This window comes from Fringilla coelebs (genome assembly GCF_963513975.1).
Source record: "Fringilla coelebs genome assembly, chromosome: Z".
In the NCBI taxonomy this organism is placed as follows: Eukaryota; Metazoa; Chordata; class Aves; order Passeriformes; family Fringillidae; genus Fringilla; species Fringilla coelebs.
The window spans coordinates 26,547,642-26,571,978 of NC_140031.1; the positions used below are offsets into that span (position 1 = coordinate 26,547,642).

The 24,337-nt window shown below is 39.0% G+C and overlaps 1 protein-coding gene across 1 annotated transcript in view; it reads left to right on the top strand.

The window, feature by feature from the left end:
• The window catches only part of DOCK8 (dedicator of cytokinesis 8), a gene marked incomplete at its 5' end in the record, with an annotated part of 88,169 nt that overhangs the window by 10,659 nt on the left and 53,173 nt on the right, over positions 1-24,337 (top strand). The window contains 10 exons of the mRNA XM_084224704.1: positions 7,920-8,022; positions 12,209-12,384; positions 15,368-15,439; positions 18,839-18,962; positions 19,715-19,927; positions 20,326-20,411; positions 21,594-21,660; positions 21,911-22,060; positions 22,680-22,760; positions 23,583-23,770. Of these exons, the coding sequence (XP_084080830.1) occupies positions 7,920-8,022; positions 12,209-12,384; positions 15,368-15,439; positions 18,839-18,962; positions 19,715-19,927; positions 20,326-20,411; positions 21,594-21,660; positions 21,911-22,060; positions 22,680-22,760; positions 23,583-23,770 (1,260 nt within the window). The remainder of the gene's footprint in view (positions 1-7,919; positions 8,023-12,208; positions 12,385-15,367; positions 15,440-18,838; positions 18,963-19,714; positions 19,928-20,325; positions 20,412-21,593; positions 21,661-21,910; positions 22,061-22,679; positions 22,761-23,582; positions 23,771-24,337) is intronic.

A 24,337-nucleotide genomic window follows, 5' to 3' on the forward strand; every position in this document is an offset into this window, starting at 1 on the left:
AAGAGCCAACCAGTCAATAACGTATACATATTGTCTTCTCAAATATTATTTCATAGCTATTCCTATTATCCATGAAGTGATTAAAAACTGCATAAAAACATTGTTCATAAGAAGCAAATCATAGGTTTTTGGTTTCTTTGCATGGCCAGGATTAGAAAATTATTTTTATCAGCGCTCATGTCTCTTCCCAAGGGAGAAGCAGCAAAATGGAAAGGCAGAGAAAAATCTTCACTGAGTAAATATCACACATGACCTGGGAAAGAAATAAAAATTGAGCTCTTGCCCATATTACTTTGTAACAAGCTGACAGCATAATGAAGTCAAGAGTTTCCTCTTCTAGATTTTCTTCTTTCTTCCAACACCATCCCTTGTAAGAAGATTGTTGTTAAATTTCAACCATCTTGAATAGGATCTTTATTGCTTTAGCTGATATAGAGTCTTAATGTGGTAGACCCCAAAGTGGGTGTGTTCCAGAGGGTGTAGAGCCTACCTGAGCCAACAAGGAAGGAGCAGCAGTTCAGATCGACCACTGCTGTAAACAGTGACTAACAAAGTGGAGCTCTGGTGCCTTAAGGACTAATTAGAAACTTAGAAGAAAAACAGGCAGTGCCACTGGCATTAAGAACAGGAGATCTAAGTGAGATTCCCATATTTGCTAGTTAAAGATCTGGATCATTGCCCAAAACTTTGTGTGTCTTTGCGTGTGGGAGTGAAACAGAGCGGTAGGTAATTGTTACATTTTTCTCTTCTAGAGCTTTTTAGTTGCTTGTTTTCAGTTGTAACTAGAGAAGTTTCATCTTAGGTTCAGAAGAGAACAAAAGCTAGCTGTGAACCTTCTTTGTCAGTGTCAGATGAAAGGGATTACTCTTCAGGGTAACCAAGACTGAATATTTTACCTGTTAAGTAAAAGTTTTCACTTTTTTTTTTTATGATTCTGTCATCCATGTACATTTAAGTGTGAATGTGTCTGGCATTGGGGATAGTTCCTGTACTTTCTATTTATTTATTTATTTTTGTATTTCCTTGCTGTCTAATTGTTTATGCAGTTCTTTATGCAGTTCTTGCAGAAGACAACTTCAGTCTGCTGTAAGTTTGTTAAGAATTACCCTTTCTGCCTCCCCTCTAGTATTAAGTAACTTTGGAGAACTTTGTCCAGTAAGCATGTGAAGCATACTTTTAAAATTAAGTCTTTTCTTAGGAAGTTTCTGATTTTTAGTTACTAGGGGATCTTTAAAGCTATTCTCTTTCACTTTTTTCAATTGTTTTTCTCTGTTTAAATTTTCATATTATATACATACTAAAAAAATACCCATTGCGCCTGCTTTTAAATTACATATTTCAAAGACATCTGTCATTGAGCAGAATTTACAGTGAAACTGCAAAACCTGCTTTATGCATTATAAGCATTCATACAATTTTAATTATAGAATGAGCAATGTTCGGCCATAGATCTCACATATGTTAGAGGAAGAAAATAAATGGCTGGTTTATCTTCCTTTTCTTCCTTTCCTGGGCCCATATCTGGGCCCAACTATTAACCCAAATCTCCAACCTTAAAATCCTTTAATGAGCTCTGTCCTGAGAAACATTCCAGAATTTGACCTCCAAGATTAATTTAATTTTAAGAACCTCCAGGTGTAGTCTGTTACTTTGGTTACACTGTTAATATATTATGCAAACTGAGTGCTTTGCATTGGAGAGTATCTGTGAAATACAGACTATGTCTCAGCTGTTTGCTAGCAATTGCTGGAGGTTTATATCTACCTGTGGGACAGACACTGCTGAAATTGAGATTGAGAAGCACCAGTTTGGGGTTTGGGTTTTGTTTTGGTTGGTTGTTTTTATTTGGCTACCCTCCAGTCCTGTCTGGGTGAATCAGAAAGTCTGGTGAGTTCCAGCTTTTTCAAGAATTGCACCAGATTGTATGATTGTGTGTCATGATCATTCAGGGCCCATGACATCACAGAGTGGAAAAATTAGTTGCAATTTATGTTATTTTGCTCTGATGCTGTGGTTCAGCCAAGGACCTGAAATGCAGAAAATCCTTAGTATGTTGTCATCTGCCATCTTTGTACAGGTTTACACTGTCTTTCTACATGCATGCTGACAAACTGAATTCATCAGTGACCTTTGTGGAAAAGTCTTCACCAAATCTACACCTTTTTTTTTTTTTAGCTAGTGAAAAGGAACAGCTGTCAATATAAGTGATCAGCAGAGCTATTAACACTGCTGAGTCCCACTCGTCTTTGAAAGGGTTGCAGTTGCCCAGATGCTGCTTTCCAGGTAGTTCAGGGACATTGCAAAGGGGCTGTTGACACTAGGCAATCACAAGATGGCTGCTTAGAATCACAGAATGGTTTGGGCCAAAAAGTACCTTAAGGGTCATCTAGATCCAACTGTCCCCTTCATGGGCAGGGACACCTCTCAATAGGCAAGGTTGCTCAAAGCCCCATCCAACATGTCCTTGAACCCTTCCAAGGTCAGGGCATCCACAACATCTCTGGGCAACATGTTCCAGTACCTTACCATCCTATGTGTAAAGAATTTCTTCCTAAAATCTAATCTAAATCTTTCCTCTATAAGTTCACAACTGTTGTTCCTTTGTTGTATCACTATTTGTCTATTAAAAAAGTCACCCTCCATCTTTTTGACATGTTTCATTTAGGTAGTAAAAGGCTGTGATGAGGTCTCCCCAGAGACTTCTCCAGGCTGAGCAACCCCAGGTCTCTCAGCCTTCGTAGGAGAGCTCCTGCAGTCCTCTGATCCTTGTGACTCTCCTTTGGACCTGCTACAACAGGTCCATGTTTTGTGTCCTGAGGACCCCAGACCTGGACTCAGTACCCCAGGAAGATTGCAGAAGAGCAGAGTAGAGAGGCCAAATTCCCCTCCATCAGCCTATTGGCCACAGTTCTTTGGATGCAGCCCAGGATGCAGCTGACTCTTTATGCTGTGAGAACACATTGCTGGGTCACATCCAGCTTTTCATCTAGGAGAATCCCCAGGCCCTTCTCCACAGGGCTCCTCCCAATGAGTTCTTCTCCCAGCCTGTACTAGTATCTGGGGCTGCCCTGGCCCAGAGGAAGCACTTCACACTTGGACTTGTTAAACCACAGGAGGTTCCCATGGGCCCACTGCTTAAGTTTGTCCAGGTCCCTCTGGATGGCATCCCTTCCTTCTGTTGTCTTACCTGTACGGCTCAGCTTTGTGTCATCTGCAAGCTTGATGAGGGTACACTCGTTGTCACTGTTGATGTCACTGATGGTGAAGATATGGAAGACCACCAGTCCTCAGACAGAGCCCTGAGGAATGCCATTCTTCACCTGGAGGGTTCACAAGAGCCACTGGCAGCAGCTCACTGGCTGTGTCCATTCAGCAAATTCTTTATTCACCAAATAGTACATCCATCATAGCCATGCCTCTCCAATTTGGAGATAAGCTGGGATAATGTCACAGAAACCTAGGTACATGACATCAGTCAGTCTTTTGTTGTTAACCTTTGCAGACACTCCATCATACAGGGCCACCAGGCTGGTCAGGCACAATTTGTCCTTAGTAAAGCCATGCTGGCTGCCTTGGATCACCTCCCTGTCTTCCATGTGCCTTAACACTGCTTCCATGAGGATCTGCCCCATGACTTCTCGGGCACAGAGGCGAGGCTCAATAGTCTGTAGTTGCCTCTGTGTTCCTTCTTTCTCCCCTTTTTCAAAATGAGAGCAATGTTTTCCTTTTTTCAGTCAACCAGGATTTTACCTGACCACCAGGACTTTTCAAATATTAATGGAGAATAGCTTGGCCACAACACCAGCCAGCTTCCACAGGCCACTTTTGGTGTCCTGGTGCTGTTGCAGTGGGATTTTCTTCCAAATACTTTACTAGAGCTTTCTTGTTTCAATTTAAGCACATTACTTATTCTTCGTCCCTCTAGGGACATGAACTGCACACCATTTTCTTTACTTATTGCTATCTTCTACATAGTCAAGGACAACTGCTGTCTCCTGCCAGTCTCTCTTTTTGTGACACAACCAGTTTTTTCAGTCTTTCCTCCTGGGTCATCCTTGCCAAAATTTTTAGCCGACTGACTGCTCTCTTTTGAAGCCTTTTAAAATTGATTGCATCTTACTCTGTGTTGTTATGAGTGAGTACATCAGCCCAAGTATGTCTCATTGACTTCTATTAATAGAAACAGGATCCGTTTCTCCTCACTGTGGTAGTTTCATTGGTAAGTGTCCCAGTGTACTCTCTCAGTGTTTCTTCTGTAACGTGGCTATTTTTTTTGACAGTTAATTTCACTTTTTGTATTTCTGCAGTTGGTTTTTTTCTTCCTAAGTTTAGAGGTTTACATTCATTTTTATTGAATCTAGCTGTGCTGATTTCAGACTATTTCTAAAATACTCTGAATTCCTCCTGGGTTGATGGAATCCCCAGATTTTAGTCCTAGGTGATCCTAGATCATCATCCATGTTGTAAGATAAAGTACGGACTGGAATTAGATTGAGAAAAAATTTAATTGCTTCTCATAGTAAAATTTTCTTGCAATAGTCTTTTGAACCAATGATGACTATGCCTTGAATGTGTTTCATTAACCAGCTGTGAGCTCTTTTGGAGCCAGCTGTGATGATTCCATCCAGCTGCTCTCTCTGCTTACAGGAATGTCATGAGGGACAGTATCAAGAGCCTCGCTGAGCCAGTTAAACTATTACAGAAGACCATTAGATTGGTTTTATTGACTGCCCTTAGATAATCCATATTGTCCGTTCATCATCTCCTAATAATTGCCAATAATATACCAATAATTGTGAAACTTTTTGGACCAGAATTTACTGCAGTCCATATTTTCTAGTTGTCCACCATACATTTCACCATCAGACAATAAACAGGCATGTCTAAAGTGATGTACATTTTAAATGTGATGTCACATGTCTAAAGTGATGTACATTTTAAAGTTAAGTCCAATGTCATGGTCCCCTTGCTTCAACCACAGAAATTTTTCTCAGTCACTTTTCAGGGACTGCTTTGCATTTATCCTTAACCACTTGTCTTCTTTCTTTCTTTTAAACACATAGATAGACCATTGTTGCTGGCAAGTATGACTGTAAAGCTTTCCTCAGAATCAGACAAGCCTACTGTACACAGAAGGAGGGTAAAAGTATAGCCAGGCATAGATGGACTGCAGCCTCCATGAAAGCTAAGACATGTACTAAGTGACTGTGAACTACCATTTTCCTGATGGTACTCCAATAGTGCCCAAGGCAGCTCTTTGATCAGGAAACAGGCGTGTCACAGACAACAGCCATTCTGGCATTATCAAAGAGCCATCTAGTAAGACCTCTGTTTCCACCTTAGCTCTCAAGTTTTCAAAAGTTTCCACGCAGATCCCTGACTGTTACACCCACCTTTCCTCCATGTTGGTGTGATTAACTTGTGCTTTTGGTTCTTTTAGCAATTGGGACTTTCCTTTATCTAATCCTCGCAATTCTAGGCAATTATTTCTGAGTTGGTTCAAACAAATTTTGCTGTCTTATTCTTACTGGACTTTCTTCCTTTAGTCATTGCAAAACTATGAAGTCAGTCAAATGAACTATTCTTATCTGAAAGTCGCCATTACAGATTACAAGCTTTGTCATCCATTGGACTGATTTAGTTTGCAAGTTCTTTCTATTGGTGAGACACTGGAACTAATTGATGGCAGTGCTTCTGAGAACTGTATTTGCTCTCAATTAACTACATTTGCCCAGGCTTTTACCAGACGGCAAATTTGGCCCTTCATACATATGTGTGCTTCCTCTTATACTGAAAATTCATATCATTTCCTCTTTGAAGCATATGATAACCTCATATTGGATGTAATTTAAAGAAGTCTTATATTATTGTTTACTGCAGCAACTTCTGCTATAGACTGCAACAGTCTAACTCTGCTGCTACCTCTACTGTTTCCATCAGTAACAGATACTTTGGCATAGGGTGGGAACTGACTCAGTTTGCAGTAAAATAATGATTTTGAATAATTTAAGTTTTGTACTCTGAAAATGCATTCATTATCAGAGATTATTTGTAGTGGGAAAATGAGTAACAATACCCCTCATATACAAGAAGCTTTTGTGTTAATCACATATCCTCTGAACAGAGAGAGACATAGCTGTCCCAGAATTTTCCTGGGAAGCTGTGAGAAGCTGTGAGAAAGCTCAGAGAAAGAATTATAACAATTATTATCTCTCTTTCATTAACTGTTATTTATAGATATAGTTCTCCAGAGTGAGCTATTCATAGTTCACCAATAGTGTGAGAGAGATTCCTAAAGGCCAATCAGGTCTTAGGTCCACCATTTTTTCTAGAAGAACTGTAGATTTCTAATAAAAAAGTGCCTTTATGCCTTCTGATGATGGAGTCTCTGTATCACCTTTGCCTGTCCCTGATACCCTGACGGTGATAGCTTTACTTTCTAAAATAGGTCAAAGATAGTCTATGGAATGCAGAGACTTCATCACTTTCCCTACATGGCTTCTTGCTTTTGTAATCATTGAATAACCTTTAAAAGGTCTTGGTTTTGAGTTTTGGAATACGACTGGTGGAATACCACTCATCCTACTGATGAGTAGGAAATCCTCTTCCAAATAGACCTCTTTACTTTCTCTGTAATTCTGGCTTTGTTCTGTCTGTAATAACTGGTGACTTCAGATTGGAGAAGCATTACACTCACACCTGTCATGGCCTTCTGACCTAAAAACAACTACTCTCATTTATGCAACATTTATTTTCTAAATCAGACCTAATACCTCCAATACTTTGAATACCTTCTGTCAGGTGCCTGTTGCTTCACATGAACAGAAACCTATTAAGTGAAATTCAGGGTTTCATCATGCTCAAAAAAGCTGTAGTAAGTGTCATAGAATAGGTACAGTAGTCATAGGAATCAAGAGGCCACAAAGGAGAAAAAGTGCAGGCAAGTGTAGCAAAGTGTGGCAAAGTGTGGCATTTGGTAATTCTAAGATGCCTATTAATGTTTGCTGAAGTTGAAAGAATCTCATGTGGAAAGGAGTGTTTTCTTACATCTGTGGGGTTTTTTTTCCCATTTGACTGCCCTGGTGGGCTGGCTGCAAGCTGTTATTTTTACTTGGAATCTGCCTAACATCTTGTTTTAAAAGTCTTGTCCTGAACCCTTATGGTGAAATATAGTGTGAAATATTTTGTTACCATTTCATGGCTGATTATTCTTAAATTGATTATTCTAAATAACATTAAATATAAATTGATTATTTTCCATTAAAAATCACCACACTGCCATATTTTCAGACTGTGTGTATTATCACCCTGGGATTTCTGAAGAATTCAGTTCTGGGGTCTCTCCACTTCCACAGCAACCAGTTCCTTAGCACTTACTAAGTTTTTTCCTTAAATGTTTAGCTAGTTAGACACAATAGGCAGATTTTTTTTAATTCCTTCTTTGGTTTGCCTTGGGCTTTTCACAACAAATTGCATTAGTAGTGTAAGTCTGGGCTTACACTGTTTAGTGAGTGGTCTCATTTTTATCCCTTGACCGATTAAAATATTTGCTTATGTGATGTTCATTTTTCTTTCTCCGCTTTATTGATGTATTTTTGCTTTGCAGAAGTGAATTGTTATGAATGTTGCAGTCACACTTTACTTCATGCCAACGTTATTCTTTCTCACATAGCATTTCCCAGTTGTGAGGGCTGCAAAATAATGATAAAAATCTGTTGGAAGAATGACAGAATCTCAGTTCCATGGGACTGAAAATGTTTTATGAGATTTGCATCAACTACAAACCAAGAGGAGTCTAGGTCATTACAAAAATATATTTATAAACACTAAGACTGGAGACTAAATTGGCTAAATGCTGGCATTTGGAATTTGTAAAGGGATAATTGTAATTATAAAGATTTTTCTCTGCTTAATTAAAGGCACTCGTCTGCAGAAATAAGAAAGCAATTTACTCTTCAACCAGGACTTGAACAGTTCTGTCAACGAAGCTTAAGTACCCCTGGCTTTTCTACATTTCATCTGGTAAGTTCTGGGTTTATTCTCTTTACACAGGTTTGGCATGTGCATTGCTTAATTGTTTAAGGGTAAATTAAGTTATCAACTAAGTTGTCTTATGTTCCACTGGCTTCTACCTGAAACTGTTAAAAATACTCTCTGGTGAGCTGAGGAAATTATGCCTTTGAGAAACACGAGAATGATCCTTGGAGCCTGGAATAGACAGTTCCTCTACATATTACTATGAATCAAAGTTAATTAGTAAGTGTTGGAGTATATTACATTCTTTCCCTGATGGAAACATTCAACAACTCCTTCAAGTAAATGCTTTGAGTGGTAGTCCTTCTTCCCCCAGTTTTATGTACTGAACGTCATTCCAAGTGGTCTGAAATATCCTGAGGTCAGCTGGGGTCACCTGTCCTGGCTGTGTCCTCTCCCAGCTTATTGTCCATCCTGTCTCCTTCCCAGTGGGGTGTTATAAGGACCAGAAAAGGCCTTGGTTCCTTGTAAGCACTAATCAGCAATAACGAAAACAAATTTTATTGTCAACACTGTTTCCAGCACAAATCCAAAACATAGCCCCATAATATTTACTGTGAAGAAAAATCAACTGTATCCATGCCAAAACCAGCACAGATCAATGATTAAAGAGAAAAAAACCCAGAAAGGTACAGGCTCAAAAAGCTCAATATAATACAGTTTCCAGAGCTAGCAGCAGGGGCAACGTTTTTCAGTGCTGTAGGATGTGCATGTTAAGTGAGAAATGCTGAAGTATGTCCCAATGACATAGACATAATTGAGTCAACTGTTACGTGTCTCCAAATCATCTTCAGCCTTCCATGTGTAATCACCCTCTAAAGAAGTCAGATCATATGACAGTACCCTTATGACAAAGGGAAAAGATGCCAGATCTTTTTATTGCCTTTCAGGTGGATGAGTATTCTGCAAACTTACTATGCCATAAAAGAAACTGATTATGATTTTGGTCCCTATTTTTTTAATTTCTGGTTCTTTTTGGGAGGTCTGATAAGTAGAAGTAGGAAGAGTCTTTGTGCACCAGTGATTGTGAAAATCTAGATGCAACCGGTTCCTTCCTGTGTCAGGGCCTCCCGCCACTACTCACTTCCCTAATCTGAGGCTCTGTGATCTTTAACTTGTTCTTGCGGTTACTCAGCCTGATGAGGCCAGGTCCCTTCTTCTGCACAAAGACAACCGCTTGTGCTACTAAAAAAACTTGGTAGCATTTCATTTACCAAGTATTGCGCCGTGGCTGCCATTTTGTGTGCTGTCACAATCTACATGCCTCTAATTCATCATCCTTAAAAAGGTATGTTTGCAGTAATGGTTTCTGGCATTTTCTGTCGAAAATTGTTTTACATGTTTTTATGATATGTGACTTCTCATTTAAGCGATTTTTTGTGTTTCCTTTGAAAAGCTGCACCAGTTGCTAGGGAGATCATTTCCCTCCACCTGCATTTACTTTTTACACTACATTTTTTACATTTGCGTCTAATTTACAATAGTCAAAAGCACATATTTCTAGTAATTAAAGGTTATTGTTAACACTTGAACTAGAAAAAGAGGATACGCTGAAATGCAATGGATTTGACCTGACAGAATGGAAAAGTGTGACTTTTGAAAGGAAGTGCAATGGCTAATTAAAAATTAGATTGTAGTAAGGAAAACTATTTTCCATGCAAAACATTGTACCTTCAGCAACTGAAAATATGTAGCACACCTTTGTATACTTTAACCTTTTACTTTAATCTTCTGTGAATTGTTTTTTTATTAGATTGAAATATATGTTATATATATTTATATTTATATTTATTACATGTTATTTATTAAATATTTTAATATATATCTTTAGATCTAAAAATCTCTATATAGACCTATTTATATATCTAGATATTAACATGCTATGCATTACACACTGACAGTACAGTAAATGACCTTCAACCATATTATGCCAGTAATTAATTTTTAAAAATTGCAAATAACATTTACTATTTACGCATAACTATTGATCCAGCATGTTCAGCACTATATTGGGTGCAAACCAGAGATAGTGCTTAAACTAAAAGCCAGCAGAGTATTTTTTTTTGGCCTCATAATTTGACGGACTTGCTGGTAATGTTAAGTTTTCCTTTTGGCTAAAAAGAGCAAAGACAGGGAAAGATTTTTCCCAGAGAAATTTTTGATAATTTAGACAATGCCTTAAGGCATTGTACAGGCAGAGGAGTGAGCTCAGAGACTGTGTTTCTGCAGAAATCAATATAGTTTCCCTTTAAAAGGGGAACCTGAGGTAGGAGGTGGTACTTGGTTGGGTTCAAAGGTCTGTACTAAAATACTTGCAGGAGTATTTACCACATATGGGGTTTTTTCAGAAGTTTAAATTGGTTTGCTTCTCCTAGATGTTTCCAGCACGTTTCTTCCTCATATGCTTAACTTAATGCGAGAAGTTTTTGGATTTTTTTAATCTGAAAAACTTCCTGAACTATATGTCCAGAACGCTAAAATGGCTCCAAAGAGTGCATTTACTATTAATTATTTTTAACACATCTTCTTTTCTACTGCGGCTGGTGTGGCATAGTAAGTTCAGAGGTTCAGAGCCATTTTCGTTCAAAGTTACTGGAGCTTTGCCATTGTAGAGCCTCTATGCGTGTTTCATAAACTAAGAAATTTCTCATTGTCCCATTGAGCTAAAATTCCTGATGTTGTAGATATAACAATGGTGTCACTGGTGCCACTTCATGCTCTGGTGAAATTCTGGTCAACTTCCATGAAAGCCTTGCATGAGCAGGCCTCAGTATTAACGAGGGAAGACTTGCTGATTTTGACACACAGATGCTTACACTGGAGTATAAGGAGGATAGCTTAAGAACACATTGGATGAGACAACAGGCAGAATAACATGAAATATAAAGGTGTGTTGATACCAGGAACATTGGAAGCCTTCTTTTCTCCAAAATGTATCAACAGCACCACAGACATATTTTTTGCTGGCAGCTTCAGAATACAGCCTTGTGAAAGATATCTGGGCTAATCAGTGCAATGCAATCCTCACCCTTTACAGAAAGGAGGATTTATTAGCTGGTTTTTGCTAGAATTCTTCCTCACAGTAAATAAGTTATTCCAGTGCTATTATTCTAATGCTGCAACTAATTTTCTTCACTTTTACAATGATGAGGCATCATCAGCCTTTCTGGAACACACAGAAAATAAACCATAGATTTTTCTAAAGCTGTATTTTTTTACATCTAGTTTTCACTTGTCAAGAAAATCAATGATAAGAGATTCTAGTCTTTGTACTCAACTGGACAAATATTGTATTTCCTAAAGATATACAGGGTATTTTTATTTGTTACATAGCAAGTAAAATAATTTTCAGTTTTGTCTATATATACACTTTTAATACATGAAGTCACATTTATTTCTATGTAGAACATCTCTAGGTACCAAATCAAACAAGAGTTTCTGCCTCTGTTTTTGACACTAAAGAGATAACAAGCAGACAGTTTAATGGCATGTATGAGTTATACAGCTTGTAGTTGTTTAACTTTGTTCTGAGTGGACCTTCTGTTTAAGAATGGATAATTCAATGTAATGAGATACAACTGCTGTCTATCAAGGTGCAATGCAGTGTGCTGTAGAAATGGGGAATATCTAAGGTTTGCAGTAATAACTTTAGTAGTTCCATGTAATCTTTTGCAAAAGCACTGTACAAACCCTTGAAAAATACAATAAATTAAGAACTCCAGTAATACAAAACCCCAGCAGCATTGAGAGATTTAAAAATAGTCATTTTTTTCTGATTTTGAGTTTATATTGTCCTCAATTTTGTTTGCAGTTGAAAGCACAGAGCATTTCTATTAGTGATTTTCAGGCACAGCACCTCAAATGAGTGCATCTTCATGATGCACTACAGTGCTTACAGTGGGTCCTTAGCTGCGTAACTTTGAGTAACTTCCAAGACTTGGCCTCGTTATTCCTAATGTGTTTTGTCTGCTGTCTCCTGCCCATTGGCATTGCCTGTCACTGCCATTTTGGTCATCTCCCTTATATCCTTGTTTCTAGGTTAGAAGTTTAGATGTTTGTTTTTGATGTGTAATAAAGAATGGGACAATTACAATAGTTAAATAAATAAGCCTAAATTACACTATCAAGAAGAACCTTCTGTTGTTAAAATAAATGCTTCTTTATTTCTCATTAGCCCTCCTTTTATGATGCAGTAGACCCAGTAGATTTTGAAGGCTTCCTGATGACGCAGCTGAACAATTTGGATTTAGATCTAGCACAAGAACTTGGGGACTTTCCTGAAGATGATCTGGATGTTGTCTTTACACCTAAAGAGTGCAGGACTTTGCAACCCTCTATGCCAGAAGATGGGTAAGGAAAGTTTCTCTCCCTCCAAAATGCTGCAAAAATAATTAAAGTTAGTTTAGAATAGTTAAAAATAGTTTTGAAGATGGTGATCCAACATCACTCTGCCACCCATCCAGCCAGTATGCAGTTCCTGAACATCAAATGTTTGAACTTTGCCACTGGCTCTATTAGGCTTGTTTGCACACTTAAAATTACACAAGTGTTTACACAACTTCCTTGGTAGTGGCACAAATGAGGTAGACATCAACAGGAAGAGGAGTAAAGAAGGACAGGAGGATGGAATGAAAAATAATTTTTGCAGCTGTGATGCCAGAAATAAAAATTTATTCTGATCATGTAACAAGAACAGTACTGAGTTTTTTTGGTTTTTTGCCAGCTGTGTGTTACATGGCATTGATCAGATTACTAAGAATCTCTTTCTCAGTACCTGTCTTGCTTAAATGGGAGGAAATGTTTCATACTTCACAAGGTTTGGGAAGGGGAGTGAGTGTTAATTTCTAGTGTAGAAGTCACATGTGGTTTTAGGCTGATATTGATGAAATAATTACCCTGTTTTAAACAGCTTATATAGGCAGCAGTGGTGACACTGATGCTCAATGGTCCTGCAAATACTTGAGCTGGTTGGAAAACAGGCATGCTATGAACAGAAGAATTTTTCAGAATGAGAAAATTCATCAGGGAGTTTTCTGATGTGGTATTAGAAAGTCTATGCAATGTATACAAAATACTCTTCAGGGACTGTTTCACTGTAAATGGTACCTTTAAGGAGAACTCCAAAGACCTGTTGAGTTTTGCAAGCAGTAACGGTGAGATAAATGTGAAGTCAGCACCATTTAGCCCCAAACTGCTACATCAGCAGAGATGGCTAACTATACAGTGTGTTTGGGATGGGGGCTGGCTCCTTACAGATTATCCAGGAAATGAACAGCACAGGCTATATTCAGTGCTGCGCTGAACTGCCACACTGAGAGACAAATAGGCTTCATTTACGTTGCCTTGCAGGGTAGACCTGCGTCCCCCTCTGTTCCTGCAAAAGTTGCTGCTCTAATTTTTACCAGCCAGCTGTTCAACCTAGAGCCCTATATAACAGAAGTATTTGTTCAGTGTTTTCTGCCCGACACACCAAATACAATGAGGCTAAATGGAAAGCACAGTTTGTGTGATTTTCGCCAGCTGTAGACTAGTTGAGAATCCTCTCTCTAAGCAAGGTTTCAGTCTGCAAGTTTCTTCTTTGCCCAGTGCTTCTCTCCAGAAGTTCAGGAGAAAAAAGACACATGTAGAGATGAGATGCCATGCTAGGTTACCTAAGAACGCTTTGAATCACACAGCTTCTAATATCTGCACAACACGTGATTTTCAGTTGAAGTTACTCATAGAAAAGTCCCGATATTTACAAAGTATTCTTGTTTTTTCTGTCAATTTGAGAGAGAGAATGGATGTGGGAGACAATGAATGGGATTTTTTGAAGTAACCTTTTATTTAAACAATGAACAAAAGTTCTGAAATAATTATTCAACTTTTGAAATTACATCTAAAATAAGGCCAATTCTTACCTATTCCAAGGATACTTCCCACCATGCCTGATGTTAAAACAGCAGTTACCTATTTGTTTTTCCAGTAGAAGACCATGCAGGATCATTCTGTACAATCAGCTTTAAGCCTGATTTGCACCTCAAAGTTATTAAGTGTTCTGTAAGGAGTCTGTGACAAAGCTCAAATAGTCAATACCAACAAATGTGCTTTCAGCAGATTTCTTTACACAGCAGCCTGCCACTTAGCCATTCACATTGATATAATTGATATTAGTGTTTTTACAGAAAATCCTGATCAAGGGTGCCAGGATGTGTTAGGGAGAATGAGAACACAGCAGGGGCATGCACCAAGGATGGGCCTGCAGGCAGTGCAGTCTTTGATGTCTCTGTGTGCGAAGAGCACGAAACAGGTACCGCCGACCAAACTGGGTTAATGTGCTGCCTGCCAGCAAACACACCTCCCGCCTGACCCAGAGGCAGGAACCACCACAGGCAGGGGCATTTAACAGCCTGGCATCAGCCAAGGCTCTGTCCCACTGTGCACACACAAACCCAAAAAAGCTGTTAGCCAGCCTCAGTAACCAGTTGCAAATCTCTTAGGAGTTATATGTGGAAAGTGCTAAAAATTATCATAGCTTTCACCTGTTCCTGTATTGAATGTGTATCCTACCTACTCTTTTACTCACTTGGATTGGAGAATGCTACAAATTATTTTGGAACAGGTCATTAAAAAATTTAAGAATGGGCATGGGAGAATTATGCCACAGCGTCATGTGGTGAAGTTCATGGGACATTGGTTGAAAGACCTGTAGTTCCAAATAGTATCCAGGCTATCAAGGAGCACTGACAACCCCCTTCATTAAAGGAGACTTATTTAAAAAATAGAAAATGAAATCATAACATATTCTTAGAACTTAAAGTTTTATTATGCTATCTGATTAAAAGCTTTTTAAGCTTCAAATCTAAACTTTAAGTTCTAAAGAGGGTCCCTTTTTAAGATTTTCTTTGTTTCTGCAAGAAGAGAAAATTGCGCATACATAAAAACTAGGTATTTGCAGGAGTCCAGGAGCTGAGGCCTCTAAAAAAATATTTCTATATCTTGAGACTTGTTATCAAGTTTTGAAAATCACAAGTTTGGTTATGTTGTATAATTTATTTAATTTTGCTATCTTTTATAGCAACGTCACTCTTATATTTAGAAATAGATAGTGTAGCAAGTGGTAACCTCTGGTAGATGTATGTTTGTACATTTATCAGCACAGTACCAAAAACCTGCATAAGGGAATTCATGCAGTACAGAGGATTTTTTTTTAAACCTCAAACAATAGTTTAGCAGTAAAATAAATACACGGGAGAGGACTAACAGAGAGGCCTTTATCTGACTAGCATGTTTAGATAAATTTGTTTGTCCTGAAAGTGTGACTTAGGAGCCGAAATATGTTCTTTTTCCACAGGGTTGAACTGGACTCACACGTCAAAGACTGTGTTCAGACTTACATCCGTGAGTGGCTGATTGTGAATCGAAAGTAAGCAACACAAAACTAAATAAAATAAAAAATACATTTCATGTTACTTATCAGAGAGGAGATGTTTGCTGTTTTAAGTAATCCTAAATTATAATAATTTTAGTTGATGATTGACGAGAAGAACTGACTTTTCAGTAGTATAAATAACCATAGCATTTTGTTTGAGATGGTGTTCATTGCCAAATACTGTAGCATCTGCTTCTTAATTACCAGGCACTCTGGGGATGAATGAGAAGTTGATGGGAAGAAATTCACATCAACCCTCTGTAGTGATGATTTATCTTAATCAGGAAAACTAGTACTGTTTGATCCCACTAAAAGGAAATGTAACAGGGATAAAGATTATATTCGCATGCTTTTCTCCTATTCATACTCTGAAAATTCAATATGATTTTATTTCCCAATGTGTCTCAAAACTCAAGGATTATGGGCTTTCCCAGCAGTGATTGTGTTCATGGGATTATCCGTGTTATACCCAAATTACGATTTTATATCAGTAAATGATTTCTGCACTTGAGCTCAGTGTAATTCAACACGGAGAGTCGGGCCTGTAGTCATTATAAGTGCTTAATTTCCTTTATTTTATTTTATTTTATTTTATTTTATTTTATTTTATTTTATTTTATTTTATTTTATTTTATTTTATTTTATTTTATTTTATTTTATTTTATTTTATTTTATTTTATTTTATTTTATTTTAATGTCCTATCCCACTTCATATGTAAAATGTGAAGGGGACTCTCAGTCAGTGCTCTCTGTTGCAGCGATGTCTGTTCTCCGATTCTTAGGGGAGTCTGTGGGATGTCTTGCCTCCTTCCCCATCACCTCATCCTGTTCTTCAGAAAGAGGTTTTTGGAGCTCTGTTTGGTCTATAGCACTTCCTCTTCATCCACTCCTGCACTCATGCCCAGCTCTTGAAAAGCAGAAAGAGCAGCAGGTGGTTGAGTGCTGACACATTTGCTGCCATTTTGTTGTGCCTCTTCACTCACCCTTTTTTTTTACTCTGTGTTTTTCTGATGTACATTAGCATCCAGTGCCTTATGGGTTTACAATGGTGATTGCAGAGGAATTTGCACTGTTTAACTGTGCAGCTTGTGCTCCTAAGTGGAGCAGCTGCTGGGGGTTATTAAGAGACTTCCTCCAGGGGTGCTGATGAAATTTGATTGAATTCTCAGAACTACTCTGCAGTGAGTCACTAGGCTAGTGGGTTTTGTTGGCTCTCCTCCCTCACCACTCAGAGTGCTAGCTCTTTCACACAGCGCTGTTCTGTGTGCTGTAAAGAGCCAGTGTGCAGCTTTGTTTGTGCATAGGAGAAGGGAGTAAGCAGTAAAGCAGCTGAAGTGAAAAATAGAACATAGCTATTTTTTGCATTTATGTGTGCTGGTAGAAGTGTGAATGGAGCCATAGAAACACACATATGTGGAAAGTTTTGCTTGGTGTTTTACTGTTTCATTAATTTGGGTGAGGTAAATTTGCATTCAAAATCTTTACTGAGCAGTTGACTCTGGTAAGCATGGTGGTGGATTCTGCCAGAGAGCTGAGCTTTGGCAGCTGTGGCTAACAATGCAAGCAAGTTATTAAAAACTGCAAAGAACAAAACAGTACCAAATATGCTGCAGTGTCACATAATCCAATGATAGACTGAACATGAGAATCTCATGTTATGCTTGGACAGCTTTTTTTTTTTTTTCAAAACAAGTGTGAGCGGAAGAAAAGATATCAAGAGAAAAATGAGGAAAAAAAAGTCATTGTAGAAGGCTTTCCATTGTTTTGAGGAAGGCTGGAAAAACTGTAGCTGGCTACTTGACAGATGTTATATTCAGATGTTGCTGAATATATCGTCTGGTGAGCTATGGGTGAGAGAATTGTGTGAATGACTTTGCTCCACTCATGAATGTGAAGGTTCAGAACAGGAGATTGAGGAGTCTGCAGTGGGTGGCATGAGCAGAGGTCATTCTCAGGCCCCAGGGCAGAGAGGTATGTGGCAGAAAATCTAGGCACAGCTGGAGTCCATGTGGCCTTGCAGGAAGCTGAATGGATAGCTTGTTCCTGAGCCTGTTTCTCCTTTCAGTTGTCCTTTGGGTTTTTTCCTCATCTCATTTTCTTAATTTAGTGTGTGCCCATTAAATTGACATGTGTATTAAAACCATGGTTTACTACTTGGTGAGTTTTAATTGCTATAATGCTTTTCAAAATAAATAAACAATATAAATAAATTTTCCAGGAGTAGTTATCGGGAAAGGCATCTCTAGTGTAGTTTTCATACTGCAGGGAAAATGTGAACTCAGGTACATAAACTTCTCCATTAATCATTTGTTTGCCACCAGATGTAGTGAAAAAAAAAATCTATACAACCTTTTTTTGGATTCTCAAATGTCTTAAAGTCATGCAGAATTTCTGCCTTCCATTCTGGATAATTACAGTGGTTCCAAAACAAGGTCACATCCAAGGAGAGCTGGGATTGTCTTTTTATGACCATTTCTCATTGCAGTGAACTGGCAAACGATTAAAATGCAAACAATTAAAATTAAAACACATCAGAGCATATAATTCAGTTACTCCCAAAATGTAATAAAAAGGTGTCTCCCTGATCAATAATTGCTTATTGTGTCTTCTTTATGAAAGTACTCAGATGCTCAGTCATTTCTTTGGGAGTATCACAGAAAGGAAAATGAATGAAGCAGGATGTTGTAAATAAGGAGATTGATTGCAAAAAGACCATCACAGGATTTAGCAAATTTTATACTAAGGTGAAAGAAACAGAGCTCTGGAGGCATCTAGTACCTTTTTTTCAGGGTACCTGCTGGGTTTTTTCCATCTGCCTCAAAAAAGTAACTTGAAATTTCAGAAGAATTTTTCAAAGCTGCCAGCCTGGGGGATTACACTGGGGCATAGAAATAGCTCTCTTGAAAATGTGGAATTTTTCTGCAGGTTGTAGATGGTTGCATGTGATTAACTTGGGATACTAGCTAGGTCCAGGATAAGAGCAGTTAGAGATTTTATGTATATAATTGAAGAGGCCAGCCAAGAGATAAGTGATCCTGATCCATGTTCTTACGGTCACTGAAATAATCACCATGTCTGAAAAGGAGATGAGAGCAGATTTTGTACCTAGGTCAGGTTTTTCTGCTGTCTCAGACATATACTCTGTAGAAAAATTATCCGAATTATCTTTATTTCTTTTCAAACTGTTCTTAATATACATTATAGAGTTGCAATGGTGCATTAAAACATGTTAAAGTTGTGAAATGTCACATTTTTACATAAAAGCTGTGCTACACTGCTTTTTGCAGAACAATCTTTTCAGTTTGTAAATAATTTTTAATTTGTCTTTTCTGTTTTATTTTCCCTTAACACCTCCTCATGTTATCCTGACCTTCTTGGGCTTCTCCATAAAAGAAACCAAGGGAATTCAGATACTTGTAGCCTGAAAAACAAGGGATCCCGAAAAGATTTCCACAAAACACTTCAAAAACAAACATTTGAATCAGAAACATTGGATTCTGGTGACGCAACTTTTCAGGTACGCAACTTTTCTTCACATTGGGAAAAGTGATCAAATACAGCAGCTTCCCTCAAAAGAAGCATCTGGTGTGACCTCCCCCTGAGTGTTGTGCGCAGTTTTAGTCACTGCAGTATAAGAGAGATATAAAGCTACTGGAGAGCATCCAAAGGATGGACACAAAGGTGGTGAAGGGCCTTGTGGTGAAGCCGTATGAGAAGTGTCTGAGGTCACCTGGTCTGATCAGCCTGAAGAATGGGACACTGAGGACAGACCTCATTGCAGTCCTCATCTTCTTCCTGTGACGGGAAGAGGAGGGGCAGGCACTGATCTCTTCTCTGTGGTGACCAGTGATAGGACCCAAGGGAATGGCCTGAATCTGTGTCAGGGGAGGTTTAGGCTGGATATTAGGGAAAGGTTTTTCACCCAGAGGGTGGCTGAGCACTGGAGCAGGCTCCCCAGGAAGTCATCACAGCACCGAGCCTGAGAGAGTTCAAGAAGCATTTGGACAATGCTCTCAGGCACATGGTGTGACTTTTGGGGATAGTCCTGTGCAGGGCCAGGGGTTGGACTCTGTTATCCTAGTGGGTCCCTTTCAGCTCAGCATATTCTGTGATTCTGTGACCTGGGATGGCATCAAGCAGAGCACCATACTGGCCATGAGGCTTCACGGCAGAGGAGGCACTAAAATCCCCTCTGCTAGCTCACCAAGAGCCATTCTGTCACACCCTGGTGCCCAAACCACACCTTGCCGTGTTCCCGTTTTCCACCAGGTGGGACCCCAGCCTGCGCCTGCTGTCCCGGAGGAGGCCTCAAGGGCGAGCGGGGCCTGCTCGGACCCGGAGCTGCGCAGCCTGCAGCCGGACCCGCGGCTGGAGCACCTGCTGCGCCACCTCAGCGCCCACGAGTTCGAGAGGCTGAACGAGGAGGCGCGCCGCACCAACAGGCACCCCGAGCTCCTCAGCCTCTACCCCTCCGTGGATGAGGTGAGCCTGAGGCCGGCTGTCCTGCTCCTCTTTCCCAGCTGGCTGTCCCAGCGTGCCCGAGGTTAAAGCCGTACCGCAGCAGATAAGCACTACGCTGCTCTCAGTGTGGGCCAAGCCACATGCTGGTGATATGGCTATGTCAGGGTGTCACCTTTCATAGTAGCTTGCACTTGGAGTCCGCAACTGTAAATATTTGGTGTAAGTGCCAGTTAGGGATCAGGAATGTAAATATTCAGAAATAATAAATCTGTTTCCTTCCATCTCTGGGAACGTTACCTGCCCACTGAGGGGGGGAAGATGCTAGTCTGTAGCAGTGGCTCAGCTACTGTCATGTAAATGTTTTATGCAAGTGTGTAAGTTTACAGTTGCTTTAATTGAGTATGACTGTTTAATGATAGGAAGATGTAGTGGAGATACGACCAGTGCCAGATCGCCCAAAGGAACATCTGGGCAACAGGATTTTGGTGAAGCTGCACACTCTGAAGTAAGTAATCCTTCGCATGCATTGCTCACCGTTTCTGAGTTCACAACAGTGTGCAGCTGCACACCTTGTTGCACCACTGCAGCTGTCCCCTACAACAGCATTCACTGCTCAAATGTTCTTTCTTAGCGTAGCAGAGAATTTTTTCTACCCATCTTTACAGAAGTCTTTAACATGCCAGGATGAAAAGGAGTTGGGAGTGAACCCAGATTATATATTTATAAAAAAAAAGGCGATTGGTGTCCTACGCACTGCTGGACTTTTGTTGTGGTTTAACCCCAACCAGTATCCAAGCCCCACACAGCCACTCACTCACTCCTCCACCAACAGGATTGGGGAAAGAATCAGAACAGTAAATCTGAAAAACTCATGAGTTGAGACACAGACATTTTAATAGGGAAAGCAAGTGGCACACAGACAAGCAAAGGAAAGCAAGGAATTAACTCACAGGTTTCCAATGGCAGGCAGGCGTTCATCCATCTCCAGGAGAGCGAGTCCACATGTAATGTGACTTGGGGAGACAAACACCATCAGTCCAGATTTCTGCCCCTTGCTCATTTTACCCCCTATTTGTATTCTCAGCATAGTGCCACATGATCTGGAATATCCCTTTGGTTATTTGGGGTCACCTGTCCTGTCTGTGTCTCCTCCCAGTCTCCCACACACCTAGACTCCTCACCTGCTGGGGGAGTACCAAAAGCAGAAAAGGCCTTAGTTTTGGGCAAGACCTGCTAAGCAACAGCAGAAACATCTTTATGTTATTAACCCTGAGTTCATCACAAATCCAAAACCCTAGCCCCACGCTGAAGAAAATTAATTCTTCCCCAGCTAAACTCAGCACAACTTCATAAACAGAAAAAAAAAGAGCAGTGTACGATAATTTTAAACGATCTCTGAGACCATCTTCCTGTCAAATTTAGAAAGTACATTGCATGCAGTCTACTACCCTTCTTTTCCTCTCAAAGTCATCTTAAAAAAATCTAATAAACAATAAATAATAAATAATAAATAAAATAATCTAATTTTTAAAATCCTCAAGACTTTGAGAGAGCTGAGGTCCGGAGCTAAGTATTTCTCTGCATTTTAATGAAAGGGCTAGTCAAAATATAACTCTTCTTTTTTTTTATTATGCACAGCCATATGACTGCAGTATCAGTCAGTGTCTTGTGTGTCTTTCCCTAACAGGTTTGATATAGAGATAGAACCTTTGTTTGCATGCATAGCTCTCTATGACATAAAGGAAAGAAAAAAGGTAAGTGTATATACCATATTTTTGTTCACTCAGCCTGGGTTTTTATCTTCAGAGTAGTAACGTAGGAAAACTTACAAAAAACTTGGTACTTTTTTACACATGCAGTCTGATCCAGGATTCTTGTTATTCAGTCAGTCACATACTTGCAATTGTATTTTATAGTTGTAGTTACAACTTCTGACTTGTTTTAAAATAAAATTTTAAGCATATTTGCTTTACAACATATTTTAACCCCTTTTTCCTTTTCAAGATCTCAGAAAATTTTCATTGTGACCTCAATTCGGATTCATTAAGAGGATTCTTGCGTTCTCATACACCCTCCATTGACTTGTCTACTCAGGCAAGATCAGCAGTATTTTCTGTCACTTATCCCTCACCAGATATATACCTGGTAATAAAGGTATGTTGCAGTACTTCTTTGACACCATTCTGCCTGTTCCTGTTGTCTAAGCTCACAGAACTGACAAACATGGCTTTTGTCTAGATGAGATGAATTATCGCAGTTTTTGATAGGAGTATGTGAGCAGGTGTCCAGTGGTATATCTCATTCTCAAGCTACAAAGTTATATTACTATCCCGTGTACCAGTTCTACTAGGTATGTAGAATTTCCTATCTCTGCCTAAGGGAAATAAAAATATAGTGAAATAAGGCACTTTCAAAAATTTTATTTACATTCTGTGGAGGTTTTTTGGCATTGGTTTAGTGCACTTTGCATCATTTTGTTTGCTTAATTCTGAGACTGAGTTAGCCTGAACCACTTCATTTGGAATGTGTTAATTATCTAATTTCAGTGAAAATGCAGTAGTAAGTGATTGACTGTGTTGTCACATATATACTTTCTGCTTTCTAAGAGATGGAAAACTGGAAGGTTTAGTATCAGTTACTCCATAAAGACAGTTTTAAGGAATTATATACAGCTATATATCTAGGTGAGTTCTTTCAAATTGCTAAAGAAACAACATGTTACTATTTGGATGACATTTTTTCTTTAACCATCTTTTTGTATTGCTTTTTGTAGATAGAAAAAGTGCTTCAGCAAGGAGAAATTGGAGACTGTGCAGAACCCTACATAGTTCTTAAAGAAAGTGATGCTGGCAAGGTAAGTAAATAATTGTAAAGAATATTTAGATTAAGAAATGCATGCTAAAACTAACCAACCAGCCAAACAAAAACAACAGAGAAAGAGCAGACCCTTTGAAATAGGATGAAATACCAGAAACACTGGAGGAAAAGCTGGTTAGATCATCCATGGTGCGAGCAGTTTGATGTCTGTGGCTGACAGAAAGAAATCAAGAGAAGGCCAGGTGCATTATTGTTACTGACCCCTTTGGAAATCAATACTGAGACAGTTTTGAGTCATGAAGCAGATGGGGATGAGCAAAGGAAATGACTGAAATGTAGAATTAGCAGAAATACTTGTACCTCAGAGACATGCTATGGATTTGGATGGGCAGACAGCCTGTTGTAGTGTGCAGCTGTCCCATTCCGTACTGCTGTCCATAGATAATGCAAGTTCTGTTCAAGGCATTCACGGTCATTTACCTCCCTGGAACACACAGACTGTGTTTGCTGGGCTTCCACATGTTTCACCTTAGAATATTGCTTTCAATAAAATTTTTTTTCTGTATCTGATGAAAGAAGTCGGACCTGCTGATGTTTCATGGTGATTGTTCATTCTGGATCTGAATATTACTGCAAAAAGACTGGCTTTCTATAGTTCTATAATACAAATAAACTCATTGAAAAGAAATTTAAGTGAATGTACAAGTCAAAATAGCTACAGTTCTGTCTGTGATGTAGCAAGAAAATATGACATACCAATGAAAATTATTTACTGAACTGTAAATATGTACTTACATTTTTGTCCATGGTCGCATTGCAATAACTGCTTTTGAAAGAGCCAATATTTTCTTTATTTCAGACAAAAGAAAAGATTGAAAAACTGAAAGCACAAGCTGAATCCTTTTGTCAGAGGCTGGGGAAATACAGAATGCCATTTGCCTGGATTCCCATAAGCCTAAATAGTTTCTTCAACTTTTCAACACTTGAACGAGAAATACCAGAAGCTGAAGGTTTAAATGGTACTTGTCTTAACTTTTCTAATGCAAAGTGACTCTTCAGTAAGACTGGGTATAGGAAACAATGTTATTCACTCTGGCATCAAAAGTGAATCACAGATTCAAACTCATGTCTTGTCAGCTTTCCTTTTCAGTCCTACAAACACTTACAAATTAATTTCATCACCATGTTGTCTCTGCATATTTATTTTTATGTCTGCTAAATATTCTTACATGGTTTAGGCCCAATTTTCATTGAACACTGGCTTTGTAGAAGTAAAATTTCCTTTGCCCATGGAGTTAGCTAGCAATACTGAGCAATCAAGATACCAAACATATCAGTTTGGTAGGCAGGACCATTGTTCAATGTGCTTTATAACCCATGAACTAAAAATTTAAATAAACTTTTGCTCTGCAGCAGAAATAATGTCACTTCAATAGGTGTGTCCTAATATTCCACTATTTCACATAGTCGGAAAAAAAAGAAGCAGAATATTTTAGGTTCTCTATCCTCTTATGTTGGTGAGATTTTCCTGTGGTTTTCTAGCGTATTCGTAGAATCTTTGTACTTCAGCAAAAAGCAAAAAACAAGATGATGATACATTTTAATTTCTCTTTG